The sequence below is a fragment of the Mesoplodon densirostris genome, chromosome 5 (genome assembly GCF_025265405.1).
Source record: "Mesoplodon densirostris isolate mMesDen1 chromosome 5, mMesDen1 primary haplotype, whole genome shotgun sequence".
In the NCBI taxonomy this organism is placed as follows: Eukaryota; Metazoa; Chordata; class Mammalia; order Artiodactyla; family Ziphiidae; genus Mesoplodon; species Mesoplodon densirostris.
Window position 1 is genome coordinate 90,895,898 of NC_082665.1, and position 25,330 is coordinate 90,921,227.

Below are 25,330 nucleotides of genomic sequence, written 5' to 3' on the forward strand. Positions count from 1 at the left end.
TTCTGTAGGCCATGTATGTTCATTCTCTGTACTACCTTATTAATTTTTAAAATAATACCTCACTTTTTTATAACATTTGAACTAATATCATATATATCAAATTATCAGCTTTCAAAATACCTAAATATTTTATTTAAATAGATAATGCCTGAAAACCTTTATTGCTTATTTCTTCAGCTAAAATTTACATCCAATAAAGAACTCTCCTTTAGTATGCTAAAGGACAAATCTGAAATTTTTCAAAAAGCATTAGAAGTTGTATTCTGAAAGGTGATTGAAAAACATTCTATATTTTGCATTTCTCTAGTAAGTGAGTGAGTGTGTGTGTGCGTGTGTGCATGCACACACATAAGAAAATGATGTATTTAGGCTGAGCATCTGGTGATGTTAGGAAGACGGCAGAAGGCAGACACTGCATTCTTTCTCTATGTCATTTTACATTCCCCACCAATTCTGATAAAAAGACTCATTAAAGCACCGGGGAACTTTCTCATATTGTCACCCCAATGTAGTGCATATACGCTGCACATCATAATGCATCATTATCAGACATAATAAAATGTGAGCTGCTCAAGTTGGTCTCTCTGGCAATAAAGCAACATGGTGAAGAGGCTCCATGCGTGCAGATATGCATCCCAGACTATTGATGAGTCCCTCATAGTTATCATGATTTATTTTACATACCAATTAAATTGAGACGAGAGTGGTAATCAAAAGCACGAATGCCCTGGGCAATGTTGAAGGATGTCATTTTAAGATGCTTTTTTGATTTCTCTCTCCATGCCAGCACCACAGTGTTTGTATTGCTGGTTGTACTGGAAATAACAGCATCTAAGGACGCATTGTAAGTAACTGATTAAAAAAGAAAAGAAAACAACCTTTAGTCGATTTCTCAAAAGATACAGGCAAAACAGAATTGTCTTAAAAGATAAAACTAGGGCCTCCCTGGTGGCGCAAGTGGTTGGGAGTCCGCCTGCCGATGCAGGGGATACGGGTTCGTGCCCCGGTCTGGGAGGATCCCATATGCCGCGGAGCGGCTGGGCCCGTGAGCCATGGCCGCTGAGCCTGCGCGTCCGGAGCCTGTGCTCCGCAACGGGGGAGGCCACGACGGTGAGAGGCCCGCATACCGCAAAAAAAAAAAAAAAAAAAAAAAAAGATAAAACTAAAAATTAAACTCAGATTATGATGATGCAACCTGACACTTAGAAAACACCTCACTAAACCCTTCTCTCACCAAAGAACCCACAGTGAAAAGTTACATCAAAGTCTGCATCCAGACTTTTCCTCCCCCCCGATAGCTTAAAAAATTTTTAAATTAGAACACATGACAGGAAACAATATTAATCACAATAATCATGTGGGATTCTCGGGATATAAGCACCTGGCCAAAATGCTGGGCTCTTCCTCCTGGGTCTAAAGCAGGCAAACAGGAGCTCAGCAGCCATCTGCTGCTCTCAAGGTCCGGCTCACACCCAATCCACTGTTTTTTTTTTATGTTTTGACTAGTCTAGAATGTTTGAAAGTGGGGTGTCCTGGACTCAATGCTCTGCCAAGAGTCACAAACACAGCTAGAAGCCCAGGATGATTGGCTGTTCCCCTGTTCCTGATTATCTAGTACTAGACGGGCAGCCAAATCCCACTTCCCAAGCAACAAAAGTGATCCTGCTGCCTTTTGTCAGAACGACCTGTGCATTCCTATCAGACTCTCGGGCTCCAAAAGACATAGCTGCTCTGTCACCAACTTCAAACCACTAAGCCCTCCATGGTTAGAGGGCAGTTCTCTTTTGCATTTTACTAAGACAATGATTTGTGCCCCAAGGTGAAAGATTTCTGATTTGACCTCAAGCCCAAATTTCTGCCTCACATAAAGAGGGATGTTGGAACTTTGTACACCTTAAGAAAAGTTGCTTTAATAGAACAGCTCTTGAAAATGTTTCTGATCCGTTTATTATACAGAATCAAGAATAACACTCTTGGAATACAATTCTCAATGGATCACTAGGATTCCTACACTTCTTATGAAACTAATCCCTGACAGCAGTTCATTCCACACTATCTTGTTAAAGATGTTTACATGGAAAACAGCCTTGGAATGTAAGATCGCTTCTCCCTTTGCAGCAAATTATAGACAAATTTACTACCAAGAATAACTCTGGAGCAAAAGATAGCACGCGCCTGCCCACTGTAGAAGATTCAGGTTCTCTAAACTCAGGGTTCCTCTCCTGTAACATGACCCACTGCGTGTGCAGGCATTCACCTGCAACTGTCTGCTTTGCCTCTGTGGGACTTGGGTGTCAAGGGGAACTGACACAAATATGAGGATACTCATGGGGCTTGCTGTGCTGGGAGTAATGAAGTCTTTTTTCTCTAACACAGGAGTCTTCTGCCCTCTGTCATTTTAAGATTATTTTAAAAATCCTTTCTCCAAGTGAGAACCACAGTATTTGTATTGTTAGCTGTGCTGGAAATGGCAAGCTAACTTATTAGTAACTAACTTGGAAATAGTCTTACTATTTTGGTGAAAGAATTTAATTTGCTTTATATAGATGTGTGTATATACATATGCATATATATATACACACATATATATGAATACATACATTTCCGAATTACTAAAGGCAAGGAAATTCTGAGAGGCAGAAGTATAGCTCAATACATTCTTCCCTTTGAGCTTATTCTATTAAGATGATTGCTTCTAAAAGCAACTGGGACTTATATGTTTTAATATGACCAATTTAAAACTAAGAAGATTGGGGCTATTCATGTGTCACATATAGATGTCCTCTCTCAAAACACAGCCTCCAATCTTCAGATTTATTAGGCGTCTACTACGTGCCCTGTGCTATGATACCTTTAATAAGAGAAGAAATAGACATAGCTTGGATGGTCCCAAGCTTGGAAAAAATGATATGTAAATCAAACAACTACAGAAAACTTTAGTATACAATAAAGGGATAAATTGAGTAGTACAGAAATTATAATAGAAGTTCAAAGATGAAAGAAACCAGTGTGGGCTTCAGGGTTTGGGAGACATTTGGTGGGCCCTGACAAAAAGAGAGCATTTCAAGAGATAAGTGGTGACAAAACACATGTGTGGGAAACAAAAGGTAAAATCAGAGCTCAAAGAAGATGAATCTACTCCTTTATTTTACAGGCTAAGAAATAGAGACCCGTGCAGGTTCAAAGATTTGGCCAAAGTCAGCAACTGACTGCTGTCCAACTCAGAACTAGAGCCCAAGCATTCTGATTCTGAGTTTGGTAGTTTAATGTTATATAATGTGCAATATTAAAAACCCAGTCGGGATTGGACATTAGCGTTTGGCAGAGCCAGAGTACAAAGTCAAATCTGATCTCCTGACCACTGGAACAGGGCTTCTCATATTTTAGTATGCACAACTGTCACCTAGAGATGGGTGTTAAAACGCAGATACTCATTCAGAAAACCTAAGGTGCTGCATTGCTAACGATCTGCAGTTGTGGTTGCTGATGCTCTCTTAGGACCACACTTGGAGCAGCAAGACACTAGAATACATTCCTTAGAGCACTGCCACCCTTCTATAGTCTAGAAAATTAAACCATAGTTCTTAAAATTTGGGATATTAAATGCCCCTTTGGGAATCTGATGAAAGATATAGACCTTCTCCACCAGAAAGATGTGCACACACAAAAAAATTTGTATAAAATATCAGGATCTGGGGAAACTCCCCCCTTCTACTCATGAAGCCCAACCAGGATAGATCTGAAGAACTCAGGTAATTAATCTCCAGCTACAAAGTAATTTGGGATTGCAAAACACTTCAACTGCTTTTTCAAGTGATTCTTAAAGTTTCTGTTACTAATGATGGATATGCTTTGCTCTTTGCAGGGAAGAGCCCTTTGCAGGAAGCAGCTCTCTGCAGGAAGCCCCTTTTGTCTTGTCACTTTGGCAAAGCTATATTGTAACTAACCTTTAAACTAGGCGCCCCCATGCTCTACTCACCTCCTGCCCAAGCACACCTTTCAAATCTTTTGATCACACAATGCCTTGCCTAACCTGTTGGTTCTTTCCTTAGATCAAAGAAATAGAAATGAAGACTAAGTGATTAACAGATGACCAGATCTTTTCCCCAGCTTCCCCTTCTGTAATCCCTCAAGCCAACTCTGTGAACAAGACAGCATTTAAAGAAAGATCACAAGGAGTCCACAAGTCCGCATGCAATGGGAGATGGTGATGAATCTGACCCCCTACCTCAATGATTAAATGAGTTTACTCCCCCTTTTTCCCTTTAAAAACTTTCATGGCCGAGCAGAATCTTCCGAGTTGGTTCTAGAACACAAGTCCGCCTTCTCCCCAGGTTGCAGGCCTCCTGAATAAAGCAACCTTTCCATTCCTACCAGCACTTGTCTCTCAAGTATTGACTTTCAAGTGGCGAGCAGCCCAACCTGAGTTCAGTAATGCCCACTTTGGCGCAGCTAAGGAGCCCGCGAGCTGCAATGAAGGAGCCCGCCTGCCGCAACTAAGACCCCACACAACCAAATTAATTAATTAATTTTTAAAAATACCAAAAAAAAAAAAAAAAACCCACTTTGGGCTTCTCTTTTTAGTTTCTACTTCTTTAAAGTAAATGAGTTTAACCGATCTTTGATGTGGGGGTTCTACAAATCAATGCCAGAAAACAATTTCTAAAGAAGAAAGGAGGAGGTGCAATAATGCAAAGGAGACTTTCAGAAAGGAGAGCTCACAGAGCTCTAGGCAAACAGAATAATTCACTGAGCAGTGTATTGTGAAATGTCGTGAAACACAAAAAGCCTGCTAAGGGCCAAACTGGTCTATGTCTCCACTCTGCCCAGAGTTCACCTGGATGGTATGTTTCTTGCTCGTCCCCCATCATGTCATCTCCCTCAATCTATGGATTACTTATAATAATTATTCCGGTAATTTTTTGAATCCCTCCCATTCATTACCAGGTATCATCATGCCAGATGCCCTCACCCTGTAGTCATCTTTAGTGGGCAGATATCCCAAATTTACTGATGAGGAAACAGTCCAAAAGCCATATCACCCAAAGGCATGTGGCTACTTGGAGGTGGAGATGAGATTGAGCCCAGTCCTGTCTGGCTGTGAGCTTTCCATTTTGTACTACTGCATCCTTATTTTTCCCTAAGCCACACTGCCGTGTGTATGCCAGGTTCTTTCTATTACGTGATCTGAAGTTCTTTCTATTACCAACTACATTTATGTTCCCCATACTCTCAATCCCAGACCAAACTCCCACTTCATCTTTAGTCTTTCCTGATCTCTTCACTTTTTTATTGCTACTTATCCCCCTAGGACATAGTATTCCTATGTCCTCTTGTTTTCCATCTTTTTCTCATCTACTCTTTCCTTCTTAAAAAAAAAAAGAAAGAAAGAGAGATAAATGAAGGAAGGAAGGAAGGAGTAATCAGTTCCTATAAAACTGAGTTCTTTGAGCCTCATTGTGGAGCAATTAATTTTAGGAGCATAAAGGTTGATTACTTTTACACTAACACTGCTACTTTACTAGAAGTACCAACAGTATAAAATCTGAGGACAAGTATCCTCAACAGGAGCAACCTCAATGAAAATATTCCCTTTGTTTACAGAAAATGCTAAGAGTTATTATAACTTGACTTAATGAAGCAATATTGTAATACATAAAGTATACAACACAGCACTATAATTATATCTTCAAATCCATGGAAATTCCATAATATCATTACACTACAATCAAAATAGTTTCTACCCAGAAAATTGCTTTGTCATGTGTTTCCACATTATATCCAAGTATCTTCTTTAATTTTGAGGCTATAAAGAAAGACATATAAAGAAGTACATTCTGCCCTGGTATTTAAAGTATTGCTGTAAGATTTGAATCTGGAGGTTAGCAAGTGACATTCATGGGCCTGTAGTGTTATATATTAGAGGCTCAACAATTCACACTTTATTTCTAAACCAAGATATAACCCGTTTCTGATTAAATTGTAAAATGCCGGAGCTCCTGAAAATGCCTGAGTAAAAGGTGAAAGTAAAGCCATTTCCTTAAAATCAGATTACCTGATATATAAAAATGTGTAAATGTGTTCCTCCCTTCTTGAAGAGAGGAAAGGAAATAATGGGTTATGATGACAACATTTTTAAAATATCAAGCTAGGGAATGGGATGAACTGATAAAGTATATGAGTTGTTTTTAACATTCTCACTGAGTTTGGGGATTGGTAAAGAAACATTTAAAAATTACTTTTCAATAATATTTGAGAGGATAAAAGACAATTTGATCATGTCTGTCCCTTACGGTGCTAACTTTCAGCTCTTCCACTCTCTTGCCCCTTAGTCATAAAAAAAGGCATTAAGGGAAGCTGTCATTGATCTTTGTACTCATGTTGCTGTCAAAATAACCCTGTGTAATAGCAATTAGTTAATGTGAAAAAAGTGATTTGAAAATGAAAAGTGATGCCTAAAAACTAAGTAAGTAATTCTATTAAGTACCCTCAGAGTAAGCTAGAATGAGGCCACTCTTTTATCATTTGCCAACAGATGAAAGCTATAGCAGGGTAGAAAATTGGGCCATTTCTAACTAGGAATTCTTATTATCATTTTTCGGGCTTTTACTTTATGAGTCACATGACTTAGGAAAACTCCCTACCTTGAACTTTCTTTGATGCCCTCTTGTTTGAGTTTATTTTCAGTTGCATTTCTTATTTTGAAGTTGGAGTCCCATTCTCTGAGACCACCACAGGGCTCTCTACATTCTGAGCAGCTGCCATTTCAAAGAGGAAAGATAAGAAAGAATAATTCTATCTATTCCATTTTTAAAAATCAAAATACATCTAACTCAGTACTGGTAGGTACACTAAAAATAATAATGCAATTCATTTAATGAATTTTCAGAATACTGATTAGACCTAGGTTCACAATACAATGGATCTTACCCTTCCACCACACTGTGGAACGAGCTGCAGGAAAAGATCTTTTACTTCAAACTGAGGCCAGTGGCTCACAGCTGATTTCAACTGCTTTAGACCCAGTGACGGTGTTGGCAGGAACAGCAGAGTGTTCCAGCTGACTCAGTGGTGCACCATTTTTGTCTGCAGAACTGATTTAGATGCAGGGAAGTGGAAAAACACACCAGCAAGACACTAAATCTGGCTTCTCTTCCAAACTTAGTCCCATCAATTATGAAGGCTCCCGAAGGAAACAACCTGCTGCCTGGATTCTAAATTCCCTGGCACAGTTCCATTAATTAGCTCAGCAATTAGTGATTTTATCAGTTCAAACTCGTAGCCGTGGTCAAACAAAGGGGGCGAAACACCTTTCAACATAAAAAAAGTCAATCATTTTTATTATTGGCAATTTAGTATTCACTCTTTCCGGAGCTGTACTTCCAGTCTCTGGTTTCCAAGGTTTCCAATGATATTGTCTATATGAAAAGGCAATTCTTTGGGACCAAAAAAAAGAGAAACTTCTTTGAGGTTGATGACATTTATGTCTTGCCACTACTGCCCAAAATCACTGTGCTTACTTTTCAAGTATTTCAGAAGGTAATTATTTTTCCGTTAACATACAACACAGAATCACTCAGGCGCAATGAAAACATTTTCTCCTCCAAAGTTTTAAATAAGCATGAACCTTACCTTAAAGCAGCTAAGCTAATATTCACATGTCTGAAACTGAGTTTTTCTTTTGACATTTCAATTTTACAGATATTTTATCATTAGCTTCAGTGAAACATTATCACCAAACTTGCCATGTATTAGTTTCTTTCCTCAATTGTACATTCCCTCCTCACACTGAGAAGGAAATCACTATAAATATTTCTTGAGGAGGTCTAAGAATATCAATTCATGTTGCTGGGGTAAAAAGAGTATCACATGAATGCAGCCATTGTTTGCTTGCTCCTGACACAGTAAGTCTTGCAGACCAAGAAGCATAATTACTACTAAGCCCACTGTCCTCTACTTGACTCCAGCCTGCCTTCTTCCTTTTCCTGCCTCCTCATTTCAGCTTCTTTCCATTCTCCTCATAGGGAAATAACTGACCTGCAAGCAAACCAAAAACAAAAAAGTTGTATTTAAGCTTCGAATCCCAGTGACTAAATCTGGGAAAAGGCAGTCATCCACTGCTTAGGACGGAAGCCAGTCCCCTTTCAGAGGTACCTGAGTTTCAAATCTAAAACTTGAAAGAAGACAAAGTCTTATATAGATACTTCACCTTTCCATATTCTCTACTTTCTCTTTTTTGAGTTATCTTCTCTTCTACTGCATTTCTTCAACAGCCATTCATAGAGTATTACACTATATATTGGTAAATATATTTTTCTCACCCTGACCATTTTCTTTTTACCATAAATAACCCCCATTAAAAGAAAAAGTCTACCAATATTTGCAAGATTTCTTTTGGTTTCTCTTTTCTTCTGAAATACTTTTAACAATGTTTATTCAATGTCTTAGTCCAGGCTGCTGTAACAAAATATAGAGACCTAGTGATTTAAACAACAAACATTTATCTCCCACAGTTCTGGAGACTGGGAAGTCCAAGACCAAGGTGCTGACAGATTTGGTGTCTGGTCAGGGTCTACTTCTTAGTTCACAGATGCCCTGCTTCTCACTGTGCCCTCATGTGGGGAAGAAGTGAGAGAGCTCTCTGGGGGTCTCTTCCTGTTCACAAGACCTACACTTTCATGACTTAATCACCTCCCAAAGGCACCATTATAAGGGGGTAGGCGGGGGGCTTAGGACTTCAACATATGAATTTGCGGGGGGAGAAGGACACAAAAATCCAGTCCATACACTCTGCCCCTGCCCCTCTCCCCAAATTCATGTCCTTCTCACATGTAAAATACATCTCAACAGTCCTAGAAGTCTTAACTCATTCCAACAACAACTCTAAAGTCTAAGTTCAAATCTCATCCAGATAGCTAAATCAGACATGGGTAATACTCAGGATACAAGCCATCCTGAGATAAATTGCTCTCCAAGCTGTGAACTTGTGAAACCAAACAAGTTACATGTTTCCAAAATAAAATGATAGAACAGGCATGTGAGAGGCATTCCCATTCCAAAAAGAAGAAAGAACAAAGAGGTGATAGGTCTCAAGTAAATATAAAACCTAACGGGGAAACTCCATTAAACTTTATGGCTCAAAAATAGCCCATTGGTCTTATAATCTGCCTTCCAAATGTACTGGGATAGCAACGTCACCCCCAAAGGTACTGCCCATGCTGTGGCAACGGCCCCACCTATGCCACAGTCCTCTGAAGTGGCCCCACTCGTGTCAGGGCTCCATTGGCTGCAGCCCACACCACAGGTCTCTGCAGGGCTGCCCCCAACCAAGGCACTAGGCTGGGGCACGCTAGCCCACCTGAACCACAGAGGCAGCCTCACTCACCCTTTGAAACAACTCTGCAATATCTCAGAAGAAAAGATTCAGGAACTTGAAGACATAGAAATAGAATCCAACTCAACTAAAGCATAGTGGTTTAAAAAAACAACCAGCTGAATAAAAATGAAAAAGCCTCTGTAACTAGTAGGGCAATATCAAGCATCTTACAGAAAAAAAAAAAAGAGGGGGAGACAAAAAACTTCAGAAAAAAATAGCAATAGAAAAATTTTCAAATTTAATGAAAATCCAAGAATCACAATGAATTCCGGTCAGCATAAACACACACACACACACACACACACACACACACACACACACACACACACTCCAAGAAAACTAAGGCACATCACAATCAGATTGCTTAAAATCAGTGAGAAAGGGAAAGTTGTACGAAACATTACACTACGTGTTATAAAGGACACTAAGAGAATAAAGGACATATTTCCTGCCATAAGAATAATGTTTTAATTTTCAATTTATGTATAAATGTGATTTGTAAGTGAGCCATCTAAATTTGGGACATCTGGGATTGGGAGGGTTATGACAGACAGAACTAAGATTCTGATGTGGGTACAGAAATTTGTAGGAACCCAGGAGCAAAGCCAAAATAGAGAAGTTTGCAAATTACACAAGGAAGTGTCCATCTGAATTAGATGGTTGAAGAGACAAATATGAAGCTTGGCAAAGGGAAGGGAAGTATCAGAACAATACTGGTAAGAAAGACTCTTCTTTTGTGGCAGATCAGGAGTATCTCAGAATAAAGAATCCTAGAAGTAGTCAACATTGAGAAAGTAAGCCGGGGAGAGTCTGAGCATTGGGCCCAGGAGGGCATCTGTCAACTGCAAATAGAACATTCCCAACCTGGGAACAGAAGTCTTTGTGAGATATTCTAAAACAGCTCATCATTCCACATTTCAGACCTCAAGTCCTGAAGATTCCTGTTTCAAAAGGTTGCTTGTTTCTCTCCTTGCTTTACCATTTCCATTTTCTCATGATCCCAACTAGCCAATCTGATTGCAGTTTCTTTCTTTGCCCCCCAATCTATGCTGGACAGAACTACTAAATAAAATTTTCCTAAATGCTGTCTACATCAGGTCTGCCCAAATTTCCTCAAAAACCTTCAATGCTGGGCTTCCCTGGTGGCGCAGTGGTTGAGAGTCCGCCTGCCGATGCAGGGGACATGGGTTCGTGCCCCAGTCCGGGAAGATCCCACATGCCACGGAGCGGCTGGGCCCGTGAGCCATGGTCGCTGAGCCTGCGTGTCCGGAGCCTGTGCTCCACAACGGGAGAGGCCACAACAGTGAGAGGCCCGCATACCGCAAAAAAAAAAAAAAAAAAAAAACCTTCAATGCTTCACTGTTTCATTTTTTCTGTTAAATGTGAACTTGGCCTGATTGCCAAGATCTTCCAACAGACATCCTTATTAGACCTAGGCACTGTTATGTCCTAATACTCCATCTCTGATCTATTCATGTCCACCTCACCCTCCATTATTGTGCCTACTTGCCTACCTTTATTTATGTTCACCATGCTCTCTTTTTTCCCCTCTACCCATCCATCCTTCAAATACCACCACTCACCCTTGAAGCTCTTCTTCATGTCTTTTCCTGCTTAAGAATTACAACAGGAGTCAAAATCTTGTTTATATGATTTAGTAGTTAATTTTCAGTACCATTGTACAATGTTCAAATACATGCTTTTATATGTCTTTAATTCTTACTTACCTATTAAGTTTTTTGAGTTAAGCCTATAATTTATCTTTCTTCCACTGCCTCCAATGCCTAAGACAGTTTTAAAGCACATAAAATATAAATAATTGTTGACTGATTTAAATAAGTGGACTAAAGTAAATATATTCTTTCAGCTATTCTTCCAAAGACTATTCGCCTGATTATGAGTTTTAATTCAGAGAGCTAAGACATATATAATCCAAATTAGATAACAAAGATCCCTAATTTTTTAATATATATAAAACTTTTCTATAGCCAATTCCTAATTGCCATGGTTTAGAGGCTAAACTCCAAAGGTGGATTCCTTAGGTCATAAGCATGAATATCTACTGCTGATACTAAACTAAGTTCGCATATTCTTTTGTCAGTAGGTAAAAGAACTACAAATCAGAATGATATGTTGGAGATATGATGAGCAATGAATTCACATTGACCTAGAGAAAAATTCTTGTCCTGCAACTTAACAGACAAGAGCTCATCAGCAGATTACTTCACCAGTAGCGCTGGTTTTTGAGGTTTAAATGAAATTGTGACAGAGTCTAGAGTGAGAGCTTTTCATTCTCTCCCTGAGTGTGAAGAGAGTATTTAGACACTACTCATATTCAGACAAATGATCTCAATTTTAAAACCCTGTTACATCCCCAACCTTTTCAAAAACAGAATTCTATTAGCTTTTCTCTTTATTTATTCATATTAATTTAAGGTCATGGAACTCAAACTAAACTTCAGGGAACTTACTACAAGCAGATTTCAAGAACTATAACTTTACTACTGCGGTCTTTTTAGTCTTTAGTTTATGTATTAAAATATCATGCTTGTTTGGAAGCAGCTGTAATACCTCCCTCACTTTCAAGGACTCTCTTCACTTTCTAGTACTTTCTTGTTTCCAAGTTATGAAAACATAACACATAATTTTGTGTCTGTCACACATAGTGGATGACCAAAAACTTTTATCTTTTGGTTTTCCCACAATTTATATCATGCCAGAATTACAGGATAGGTAGAAAGTACCAATGACATGGTATGATTTACATTGAAGAAAAAAGTGCAGAACCTATAGCTCATCATGTGGGATATTATTATTGTAGGTCATGCATTAAGGAATTAGTTCCAAACTCCTAAAACTCAAAAAGGGGAAAACTACCATAAAAGCCAACAGTTGGGTCCATTCTGACTATCTCTTCTTCAGAGAACATTAGGAATATGCCTACAATATAACAATGAGATTGACAGTTTCCATTCCAATCATCATTGGAATGTAGCATTATTTAATGTAGCAGTTTAGAAGTGAGAAAAATACCATAGTCCTTAGTGTCCGGACCAAAGGAGGTATCAGAGCAGAAAAGGCACATTTGGATCTTGAACCATCAGATGCAAATTTTGTAAAAAATTAGGCATATTGTGAAACTAATAAACTCATTGTTGACTAGGTTTTAAGAAAGTCCTGGCCTTCCATAGATGCTGTTTTATAACATAATCCTATCACACAGAAAACCGCCATTCAAGTACTCTAGATCAGAGCAACTCAGTCATTATATCAAAAAAGAGAAAAAAGAAAAGAAAACTGAGAAGAGTCCATTCTGAAAGCAGTCAAACTAATACACTTCCCATGAGAATATAAAGAAAGCAAGGGAGTGTTTTGAGGGTACCTGTTAAATTATTTTATTAAGTAGACCCAAATGTGACTAAACAAAATTAGTTCGGATCAGAGTTGGGGTGAAGTTAAATGGATTCTGTGACAATTTTCTCCCGTCTTGAGATTTCTTGACTGCACAGTTCGCCTGAATTAATTGTATGAGGCATAAATTTTAGAAGGAAAAAAAAGAAAGAAGTATTCCTGCTAGTGTGCAGGGGATATCAAAGTCCAGGTCAAAACCTCCAGGGAATCAATTATTAGTTTCTAGACTTGAACACTGTGTGTGGAAACATTTTCATTAAGAATGTAAATGTAGAAGTCTAAGGTGACTGTTTCTTTCATTGTTGTTTAAATTCAGTACCTTGTGTGACCCAGTCTCCACAATGAAGTTTGTGCCCTAATGTATAGCAACATTTGTGATGTCCGGAGCATGGCTCTGCCCAGTTAATGGTCATGGTTGCTTCTTCATCTTTACATGCACCAGCAGGATGCTCAAAAAGGGAAATCAAGGCCGTTGTGAAAGCAATTACTTGAACCTTGAGAGAGACATTACAAGAAAAACAAACATGGGTAGGTAACTGTCGCAAGAAGATTCTATGTTCTTTATGATTAATAAGGAACAGGTATTGAATTAACAGGCATTTCTTTAATATTATTTAAAGGTTGCAGGCAGTTATATTGAAAGACATGACACTACAAGGTTGCTAATGCAATTACCAAGGGCATTTATTTGTTTGCTTTTATGATCTGTCATTAAAAACAGTAAAGATGAAAGGCTTACATAATTATGAGTGGAAATTGTTCAAATTAGACTATTTCAGCATTCACAGGCATATTCTACTGTCATTCAGTAAGAAGTCATTTTTCAGAGGTTGGGTGGAATTTGATGGGAAGACAGAAATCATTGTATGCAGTGTCTGGGGTTCAGTGCTGCTCTCTCTAATGCACCTATTCCTTTGTCACATGAGACAGGAAATAAGCATTTCCCAGGAGCTTGCTACTGAGAAGCCTGAAATCTTATAAATGAAAATGTGAACAATTTGAAAGAATTATTAGAGATAACTTTAGACACAATATTAAATGTTTATTAATAGTGGGGTCTATGGAGCTTCCCTGGTGGAGCAGTGGTTGAGAGTCCGCCTGCCAATGCAGGGGACACGGGTTCGTGCCCGGGTCTGGGAAGATCCCACATGCCGCGGAGCGGCTGGGCCCATGAGTCATGGCCACTGAGCCTGCGCGTCCGGAGCCTGTGCTCCGCAACGGAAGAGACCACAGCAGTGAGAAGCCCCGTACCGCAAAAAAAAAAATTGGGGTCTAATAGATTAAGCATCCTATGGTGAAAAAGTTAGCAAATACTTTTTTCTAAATAAGGAAAATGAGACTATACACAGGCAAGAAAACCAAAGGGCAGATTGGTTTTCATATGCAAGGAGAGGAATTATGACCTAATCCATCTTTTTCATGTCCAAGGTGTGTGGCCTTGTAATCTATAAAGTAGCTCAATTAGGGGGTCACATTCATTGTACTCTATTTCTATTTTGAGCTAAGCTTTGATGATTAAATCCATAGTGTTCAACCTTATCCTTCCCTCACTTACCTTTCCGGTTATGTCCCCAAGAGAAAGAATTGACTCATTGGCATCAAAAGGGTCGTACGAGGGCCGCCGGCGGCAGCGGCGGTGGCGGTACGAGGCGCGCGCTACGGATCCCGGTCGCGAGGAGGAGGGGTCTGTGGCGCGCGGAGGGGAAATGGCTGCTGAAAACAAGCCGGAAGATGATCATGGGAACAGCAATAGTAGTCATGTAAAAATCTTTTTACCGAAAAAGCTGCTTGAATGTCTGCCTAAATGTTCAAGTTTACCCAAAGAGAGGCACCGTTGGAACACTAATGAGAGATCATGATGCAGCCGTCCTTTTGGATTTCTTTTTAATAATGTGGGACCCTTCACCTTTGATCCCCTGACCTGCATTACCTTGGTAACCATTTCTTTTCTTTTTTTTTTTTTTTCTTTTTTTGCGGTATTTGATTTCCTCAAATAGAGATACCCCTTTGAGCGATAAATTTGCAAAATGCTGTCTTCATTTTCTGTATTAAAATTCACTTCAGTTTAAAAAAAAAAAAAAAAGGGTCGTACCAATAATCCATGCAAATTGGTGTTCCTTTCAGGCCTTGGAGTTTATATTGACAAGGAAATTCTTCTTTGGACAGCAGATCATAGAAACAAATCTCTTTTCTTGTAAAAGCCACTGCTATCTAAAGTAGCAAAGTAGAAAATCAGAAAATATTTCTGATGGATTTAGTGAAAACAATATGAAAAGCAGACATGCAAATCTTAGCACCAAATCAAACATTTGCACCTGAGGGTCCTTAATGTATTACAGAAGTATAGCATGGTAGTACAAATGTGCTTTATTCTAACCAAGTATTCTAGGCAAGATAAAACCTTTCCCATTTGAACACACTTTCTTCCCTATCCCTACTTTACAGACCCCCAACTTCTTCCACCCATGGGAGACTAGGCAACTAATCACAGGAAAGACAAGGACATAGAGGGCTACAGCATCACACAACCATACAGAAACTTTAAAAACCATGTTTTATGAGGCAAGCAGAGGCTTTCACAGAAATAAATTACTAAAAATTCTGTAAGTAGCCTTCCTAAGTCAAATAAAATCCTAAAAACTATTTAAGAAAGGGTAAATACATTTGTAAATAAAATTGACAAAACTTTAGCTAGACTAACCCCCCCAAAAGAGAGAGAAGATAAACATTACTAAATCCAGAAATAAAAGAGCAGATATTACCATCAACCTTACAGAAATTAAGAAAAGGGTTATAAGAGAATACCATGACCAACTGTAAGCCAACAAATTAGATAACTGAAATGAAACGTACAAATGCCTAGAAACAAAAAATTACCTCAACTAACTCAAGAAGAAATAGAAAATCTCAGCAGACATATAATAAATAGAAAGATTGAATTTGTAATCAAAAAAATTTCCCACAAAGAAAATTCCAGGCCTGGATGACTTTTCATTAATAAGTTCTATCAAACATTTAAAGAATTAAACCCAATCTTTCTCAAACTCTTCCAAAAACTAGAAATGGAGGGAACACTTTCCAAATCATTTTATGAGGCCAGTGTTTCCTAATACCAAAACCACACGAAGATATCACAAGAAAAGAAAACTGCAGACCAATATTCCTAATGAATATAGATGTAAAAATCTTCAGCTAAATAGTATCAAAGAGAATCTAGCAACATATAAAAAAGATTACACACCGTGACCAAGTAATATTTATACCAGTGTAGGGAAACAAAATTTGCCACCTCAAAATGTGTCTCTTTGGCATGAGGATTAATTTAGGTTGATTATTTTTAAGAAACAGAAGACTCAGGAAGTTTTTCTTTTTACCTCCCCCCAGCTGCCTGAAGAATTTGGATAAAGGGCCTGTTCCTAGAATAGAGCTATCACCAGAGATATCTGCAAAGACCATGGGCTAGATGTGATGGCAGAAACTCAGGGTCTAGAGTCCACTCTGAGTCCCAGCATCTCTGTATGGCCCAGCAAATATTTGTATACCATATATTTGCTTTTCCATCCTCATGTAAATTGCCTTCATCCCCTTTGAAATCCCAAACCACCATCCCAACACCCTCTTTTGTCTTTGTTAAAGATAATATTTAAGGTGAAGTCTTTGGACACTTTGGTGAGTTACTCAGTTTTCCTGGGTCCCTTCCATATATACATGTTATTAGACTTTTGTTTGATTTCCCTTGTTAATCTGTCTCATTTCAATTTAATTATTGGACCAACCTAGAAGGGTAGAGGAAAATTTCTTCCTCCCAACACCAGGAATACCAGGTTAGTTTAACACATACAAATATCAACTAATGTAATACACCATATTAATAGAATAAAGGAAAAAGGTGGTATGATCATCTTAATAAATACAAAAAAGCATTTAACAAAACCCAATGCATTTTCATGATAAGAATATTCAACAAATTAGGAATAGAAAGAAACTTGATAAAGAGCATGTACAAAACAAAACAAAACAAAAACACAACCTACAGCTGATATCATACTTAATGGTGAAAAATTGATTGTATTCTCCCTAAGATCAGAAATAAGACAAGGCTGTTCACTCTCACCACTTCTATTCAACAACTGTGCTGGAGTTTCTAGCCAGGGAAATTAGGCAAGAAAAGTAAATAAAAGGCATCCAGATTGGAAAGGAAGAAGTTAAACTAACTCTATTCGTAGATGACACGATCTTATATACAGAAAATCTTAGGGAATCAACAACAACAACAAAACCAATTAGAACGAATAAGTGAGTTCAGCAAAGTTGTAGAATATAAGATTACTTTTTAAAAACTATTTATATTCACTAGCAATGAACAATCTTGAAAATGAAATATCAAAGGCAGTGTAAGAGAAAGAAAAGACAAAGCACAAACTGGGATACAATATTTGTAAATTATCCATCATATAATTGCATATAACCAGAATATATAAAGAACTCTCAAAACTCAATAATAACAAAATAAACTCAATAAAAAATGGGCAAAGGATTTGAATAGACACTTCACCGAAAAGGATAAATAGTTAGCAAATCAGCACATGGAAATATACTCAACATTATTAGTCATTAGGTGATTCAAACTATCAAACAAACAATTAACAAACTATTAAAAAAATCATAAGACAGAAATATGTACATGAGTGGATATTTGATGATATTAAGGAATTATTGCTATTGATATTAAATGTGATATGGTATTATGTTTATGCTAAAAAGAGAGACTTTTTTCAAAATACTGAAATATTTACAGATTAGATGATTGGATGTTTTGGATTTCAATAGAGGGGAGATGTAGGTGAAACAAGATTGGCTGTGAATTGTAAATGGCTAAGGGTGGATATTGGTTCTTAATGGGATTATCCCTGCTTGTGTGTAAGCGTAAATTTTTCATAGTAAAATTTACCATCTGCTTAACGTAAAATACTAAGAATATGGATTCTTTAAGCTGCATTCTTCCCTCACAAATTGACTTTCCTTTCAATATGTTATCTTTCTCATAGGTCTAGTTATATGAGGGTATTTGGACTGAATGGGCCCTACCCATCAAAATTAAGAAACTGACTAGTACAGTGGTCAACATCAGATAAGCAGTTCCCTGAAATTGCACTGAGCTGTGCTATGCACTGATATAGCCTCTCAGCTCTGCATACAGATCCAAGACTCTGCTAAAAACTACAGTCATAAAGGTCTTATCAGCTAGTAATGCAGCATGGCCTCACTGGGGACAGAGCCAACAATCTGAGTCACTATCAGCCTTGTTATTTAAAGGCACACACAGAACAGGCTGTGAATTGGATTTACTTGCATTCCCTCCAGGTGAGATGAGAGGTACAAAAGAGTAATTCAGCTCTCTGTCACTGCTAGTGTTATACTTGCTATTGATCAGGAGCCCTGTCCTATCATTTCCCCCCTTTTACAAGCAATAAATTTATTTATAAAGACTCTGTACCTTGTTTTCATTTTCCAGAGAAGCCATACTTGTCAGCCACAGGTGTTTAAGCTTGTTGGCATCTGAAATGATGGGAAGCATTTCTTGCAGCTTTAAATTCTCTCCCCAGATTCCTACTAAACCTTCCTTCCTGATGATCAGATAACGACTTGAACTTGTTAAGAAAATTACTTTTTGAATGGTGTCCTTGCATTTCACCGGGAGGAATTCAAGGTCTTTCCACTGGGGAACCACCATTGCCTTTGCTTGTTCATCTTTCTCATAAAGTGTTAACAGCATAAATGAAGTCAGCTTGTCCCAATTAATACAGCCATCTTGGGCCACATCCACTTTATCAAAGAGCTCTCCATATTCTTCCTTTGTGCCCCAACCAACAATCTCTGTCATCCTCTGCACAAATTCTTCTCTGGACATACAAATGGTTGACTTGGCTCTGAGGGCTAGAAACAGGAAAAAAAACAAGACATCAGTGAAAACATCCTAAATACCAGAGCACTGTGCTACCCCCAAAGGTGGATCTAATCAGCGATTCTTCCAAGATGCAAAGAAAAACACCTACTTTATAATGGTGCTATACTTAAATGAATTGGGGCTGCAGAGCAAATAACTGACAGACCTACAAGCTGACATCCTCAATCACAGATGTCCTTATAACTGGCAGAGGGAGATAGGAGAGTCAGAGGTTTGATATGATGATGAGTGCAGAGGTCAGAGTGATGCAGGGCTATGAACCAAGGACTTCAGGTGACCTCTAGAAGTTGGACAAGGTAAGGAAAGAGATTATCCCCTAGAGGCTCCAGAAGGAAGACAATCTTGACAACACATTGATTTTAGCCCTGTAAAACCCATTTTGGAATTCTGAGCTGTAGAACTGTAAAATGATACATTTGTGAGGTTTATGCTACTAAGTTTGTGGTAATTTGTTATAGCATCAATAGGAAACAAATACAGTGGTTTAGAGAAAATGGGTGAATCCCTGAAGAGAGTTTAGCATAGCCAGTAAAATGATATCACAGTGACACTTTAATCCAAGGGCAAGAAGTCACCTCTATGAACACACCATTACAAAGACAGTGAAACCTTATAAGTTGATTTTCATTATTCGTGGTAGTTATGTTCTATAAAACCTTTGCAAACACTAAATTAGCAGATACTGAACCATGGCTTTTATGGGAAATACAACATTAGGTTTCTGTGAGCCTCTGGTCACAATATTTTCATCGTCAATTCTTAATTTTGTTTTATGTCTGTTTCCACTGAAAGACATTTTAATATATATTGTTAATTCATTAACCGTGAATTCATGGCCAACATTACTATAAGTCAAGACTGAGTGAAGCTTATCTAACACACGTATTTTCTCCATAAGGCACAGCACAACCTTCTTGCACTTAGACAGAACTTTACACTACACTTGGGGAGCCATTTTAAACAGTGAAATCACCAAAAAAAAGCACAAAATGCAAAAACCTGGCACCAAGTGGAGCACAAATAGGACACTTGTTTATGGTACGAGAGCTGGAATAAGAAGGCAGGGTGTCACTGAGTTTGACCTCAACACTGAACCGGCACACTGGAAGACTGCAACTTTTTGCCACTCTGTACATGTGTGTGAATGACCATGAAGGTGCCTTGAGTATTGACTTGGGGGTTACAAATAAGTTTTAGCAAGTAGGCAAGTTCACAAATACAGAATCCATGAATAATGAGAAGCATCTGTATTTCAAATAAGTATATAGCTTAATATTGATAGGCTGTTTAGTTCGGTGAGCTTCATGATGAGAGAATCTGTTTTTCTACTACCTCAGAGCCAAAGAGTCAGAATTGATGGTAAACACAGGGAGGCAGCATATTGTAGAGCAGGTCAAACAACTGTAGATTTAATTCTGGTTCCATCAGAGACTGTGGGAACTACTGGCAAGTTACTTCACTGTTGAGGCTTAATTCTCCCATCTGTAAAGTGGATATAGCAAAATATCAGTCTCAAGAAAATGATTATGAAGGTTAAATGACATATCAGTAAATGCAGAAAAAGCATGTGACAAAATTCAACACCTATTCATGATAAAAACTCTCAGTAAACTAAGAATAGAAGGAAACTTCCTCAACTTGGTAAAGAATATCTGCCAAAAACATACAGCTAACATCATACTTAATGGTGAAACTTGTAGCATTCCTACAAAGGATCAGGTACAAGGCAAGCATGTCTTCCTCTCACCATTGCTTTTCAACATCATATTGGAAGCTCTACTTAATGCAGTAAGACAAGAAAAGGAAGTAAAATTATAATGATTGGGAAGAAAAATAAAATTGCCTTTGTTCGCAGATGACATGATCATCTATGTAGAAAATCTGAAAGAATCAACAAAAAGCTCCTGGAACTAAGAAGTGATGATAACAAGATTGCAGGATACAAGATTAATATACAAAAGTCAGTAGCTTTCCTATACACCATCAATGAATGAGAAGAATTTGATATTAAAACCATAATATCATTTTACATTAGCACTGTCAAAAATGAAATACATATAAATCTAACAAAGTGTGTATGAGATCTATATGAGGAAAACTACAAAATTCCTATCAGCAAAGTCAAGAACTAAATTATTGGAGAGATATTCCATGTTCATAGAGAGGAATATTCAGTATTGTCAAGATCTCAGTTCTTCCCAAAATAATCTATAGATTCCATGCAATTCCAATAAAAGTCTCAGCAAGTTATTTTGTGGATATTGAAAAACTGACTCCAAATTTATATGGTGAGGCCAAAGACTGAGATGAGCTAACACAATGTGAAGGACAAGAACAAAGTTGGAAGCCTGACTCTACCCAACTTCAAGATTTATTATAAAACTTCAGTAACCCAGACAGTGTGGTATTGGCATAAGAATATAGAACCAGATCAATGAAACAGAATAGAGAGCCCAGAAATAGAGCCATATAAACACAGTCAACTGATATTTGACAAAGGACCAAAAGCAATACAATGGAGAAAAGACAAAATCTTCAACAAATGGTGCTGGAATAACTGGACATCCACATAGCAAAAAAATGAATCTAGACACAGACTTTATACCATTCACAAAGATTAACTCAAAATGGATCACAGACCTAAATGTAAAACACAAAACTATAAAACTCCTAGAAGATAACATAAAAACAAACCTAAATGACCTTGAGTTTGGTCATTTAGGTTTGTTTTTAGATGAAACACCAAAAGCACAATCCATGAAAGAAAGAATTCATAATCTGGATTTCATTAAAATTTAAAACCTTCTCATGAAAAACAATTTCAAGAGAATTAGTAGACAAGCCATATACAGGGAAGTATTTTCAAAAGATACATCTGATAAATAATTCATCCAACATATACAAAGAATTCTTAAAGTTTGACAATAAGAAAACAAATAATCCAATTAAAAATGGGCCAAGGACCTTAATAGATACCTCACCAAAGAACATATACAGATGGCAAATAAGCATATGAAAGGATGTTCCATATCATATCAGGGAAATGCAAATTAAAACAACAGTGATATATTACTACTTACCTGTTAGAATGGCCAAAATCTGGAACACTAACAACAGTAAATGCTGACACAGATGTAAAGTAACAGGAATTCTCATACGTTGCTGGTGGCAACCTAAAATCATAGAGACACTTTGGAAGAGAGGTTAGCAGTTTCCTACAAAATTAAACATACTCTTACCATATGTAGATCCAGCAATCATACTCCTTAGAATTTACTCAAAGGATTTGAAAACTAATATCCACACGAAAACCTGCACAGTGATCTTTATAGCAGCTTTATTCATAATTGCCAATACTTGGAAGCAACCAAGATGTACTTCATAGGTGAATGGATAAATAAACTATAGTACATCCACAGAATAGAATAGTATTCAGTGCTAAAAAGAAATGAGCTCTCAAGCCATGAAAAGACATGGAGCAAACTTAAATGCATGTTACTAACAGAAAGAAGCCAATCTGAAAAGGTTACATGCTGTATGATTCCAACTACATGACATTCTGGAAAAGGCAAAATTATGGAGACAGTAAAAAGATCAGTGGTTGCCAGGGATTAGAGTGGTGGAGGGCGATGAATAAGCAGAGCACAGAGAATTTTCAGGGCAGTGAAACTACTCTGTATGGAACCACATTAACGCATACATGTCATGATAAATTTGTCCAAATCCATAGAACGTACAACACCAAGAGTGAACCTTAATGCAAACTGGACTTTTTGGGTGAGTATGATGTGTCAAAGTAGATTTATGAGTTGTAACAAGCGTACTACTCTGGTGGGGATGTGGATAATGGGGGAGGGTGTGCATGTTTCAGGGTAAGGGGTATATGAGTAACCTCTGTACATTCCCCTTAATTTTGTTGTGAATGTAAAACTGCTCTAAAAATATAGTCTTAATAAAAACGGTTAACTGAGATACCACGTGTGTGAGAACTAAGTAATCAAGTGTTTAATAGAAGTTAGTCTAAGCTTTTAATTAATTAAATTAACTTTCTGAGAAATAATTGGTATTTAGCCATTTGAACTACTCAGAAGTCCATCATTCTTAACTTTGTTAAATTATTTTTAGACTAAAAAGTTTAGATGATGGAAATTTTTCAGTGACCCAGATCTTGAGTACGGAAAGAAACCTTATCTTAAAAACACTCCATTTGAGCCCAAACTGCAAACTGTTCCTGAAAGCTAAGTCAAGTTGATCTCAATTTTAAACTATTATGTAATGACATCAATCAGACTCTCAAATCTATATCATTATCCCTTTAACAAAAAGCATTTTAAAGCCAAACCTTATTTTCTTCCTATAAGTTTGTAATTTATTTTTATTTCTACGAACAAGAAACTGTTCTGACTGACAAATACCAAGACAATTTCTTTTTTACATTCTAGAATATGGAATGGCAAATAGACCATAAACAAAGAAGAAAATTAATTTTCTTCCCCAAAGTAACATATACGATCAACTTTATAATTTTCTGCACATTGATAATGCCAATATGCACTGGGGGAAATTTTGAGAAATACTTCCAATTTATGAAATGTGACAGAGAAGCACAATTGTATGACATACTTGGCAATTCTATTACTAATTGTTCACTCACTAGCTTTTTTTGCTTTTAGTTTTAAAATAAAACCATGGTTTTACCATGAAAATCCTTCATTCTAAATAAATATGCACCAGGGAAGTCCCACATTAAACAATTTTATTCAAACAATATTTATTATTGTTGAAGACACATCCACATCAAGTTAAATTCACAAGCATATATTTAGTCTAGCTAGGGAAATATTAAGAATTTATGAAATTGGGGCTTCCCTGGTGGCACAGTTGTTGAGAGTCCGCCTGCCGATACAGGGTACACGGGTTCATGCCCCGGTCCGGGAAGATCCCACATGCTGCGGAGTGGCTGGGCCCGTGAGCCATGGCCGCTGAGCCTGCGCGTCCGGAGCCTGTGCTCCGCAACGGGAGAGGCCACAACAGGGAGAGGCCACAACAGTGAGAGGCCCGCGTAGCGCAAAAAAAAAAAAAAAAGAATTTATGAAATTGGATTTCATTATAAAACATAGAGCATAAAATAATTCTCAGTTCCTTCAACTGAAAATTTAATTAGTATGGCTTTAACAAAACCTTCTTCCCATAGACAATTTGCTCTAATTTGAATGTAGGCCTTCCAAATAAAAACTACCTCATAATGTTTTAAAGTATACCCTTTCACTCCTATTAGCCATGATTCTCTGTCTGGTCTTTTTGAGTAATAATTAGTATCTCTGCATCTATTAGAACTCCTTTTCTAATAAAATTGAAGAGTGAATGATCCATTAGAAAATGTATTCTCATTCAGCTCTTCCTAAGATGATGTTAAGAAGTTTATTTTGCTATGTCTATGTAACTATGAGTAAGAAAATAACCAGCTATGGCCTCTCATTGTTCTTGCAAGGAAGCTAATATACTCAGAATGTCTGGCTGATTATCTCAGCAAGCACGACTTTAGACCTTTAGAAAATCTTCCTGTCTTCCTGAATCCCTTTCAAAGAATATTCTAAAAATCATCTCCTTTTACCTAGAAAGCATTTTCTGCAACTACAGTCAGTTCTTCTGAGCTGTCTTTAAGAAAAAAAAAAAAAAAAAGCATGAACTCTGTTACATTCTCTTCAGCTTTTGAGCTTTGTTAAGATTTGGATTTCACTGTAACTTATATAAAAACTGAGCACTAAGGCTAAGCACAAAATTCTGAAAATATACCCTTTCTAAGAAACTTGACAGCCCTTTTTTTCACCAAGAAGAGATCACATACTTTCAATTAGCAATATATGAGTGTGCCAACACATTTAAAAATTATTTATTTTTTGCATAAAATAATCCTTGTTTACTATAGAAAAGACAAAATATAGATAAGCCAAAAATTAAAATCCTCCGTAATGCCAACAGCCTACCAGACTTGTTCCTAGGCAGAAACAGAAATACCTGTGCATTATTTACCAAATGGTGTCATGATTTACATACCTTTGTGTGCTGCTTTTTCCATTTTACATCGTACCATGAAGCTATGCCTTGTATAATATATATTGGTCTTTAACATCATTTTAATGGCCACAGAATAGTCTATGGAAAGGCATAAAATTTATAACCCCTGTTAATAAAAACTTCAATTGTTCCCAATGTGTTCCTGTTTCATAGAAACAACCCTGCAACAAACATTCCTGCACATACATCTTTGCTTGTTTGTCCAATTATTTCCTGAGGGAAATTCCCTAGAAGCAGAATTGCTGAGTCAAAGAATTTGCACAAGTTTTTGATATATTTTGCCAAATCTTCCTCCAGAAGACTCAACAAATTTACATTTCCATTAACAAAGTATGAGACTGCCTATACCTCACCAAGCTGGGGTATTCTCATTCTTCTTAAGAGTCACCAACTGGTTTCTAAAAAATAGTTCTAGTAAGGCTGAACATTGACATACTTGCTGGCAAAACAGATCAAACATTCCCAAAGCAGACACAAATATTTCCAAATCTGTTGAC

At 37.5% G+C, this 25,330-nt stretch overlaps 1 protein-coding gene across 1 annotated transcript in view; it reads right to left on the reverse strand.

Annotated features, from left to right (window-relative positions):
- The window catches only part of WDR49 (WD repeat domain 49), a 142,323-nt gene that overhangs the window by 98,226 nt on the left and 18,767 nt on the right, over positions 1 to 25,330 (reverse strand). The window contains 6 exon segments of the mRNA XM_060098829.1: positions 681 to 852; positions 13,107 to 13,281; positions 14,343 to 14,400; positions 14,880 to 14,998; positions 18,285 to 18,717; positions 20,188 to 20,195. Coding sequence (XP_059954812.1) covers positions 681 to 852; positions 13,107 to 13,281; positions 14,343 to 14,400; positions 14,880 to 14,998; positions 18,285 to 18,717; positions 20,188 to 20,195 — 965 coding nt within the window.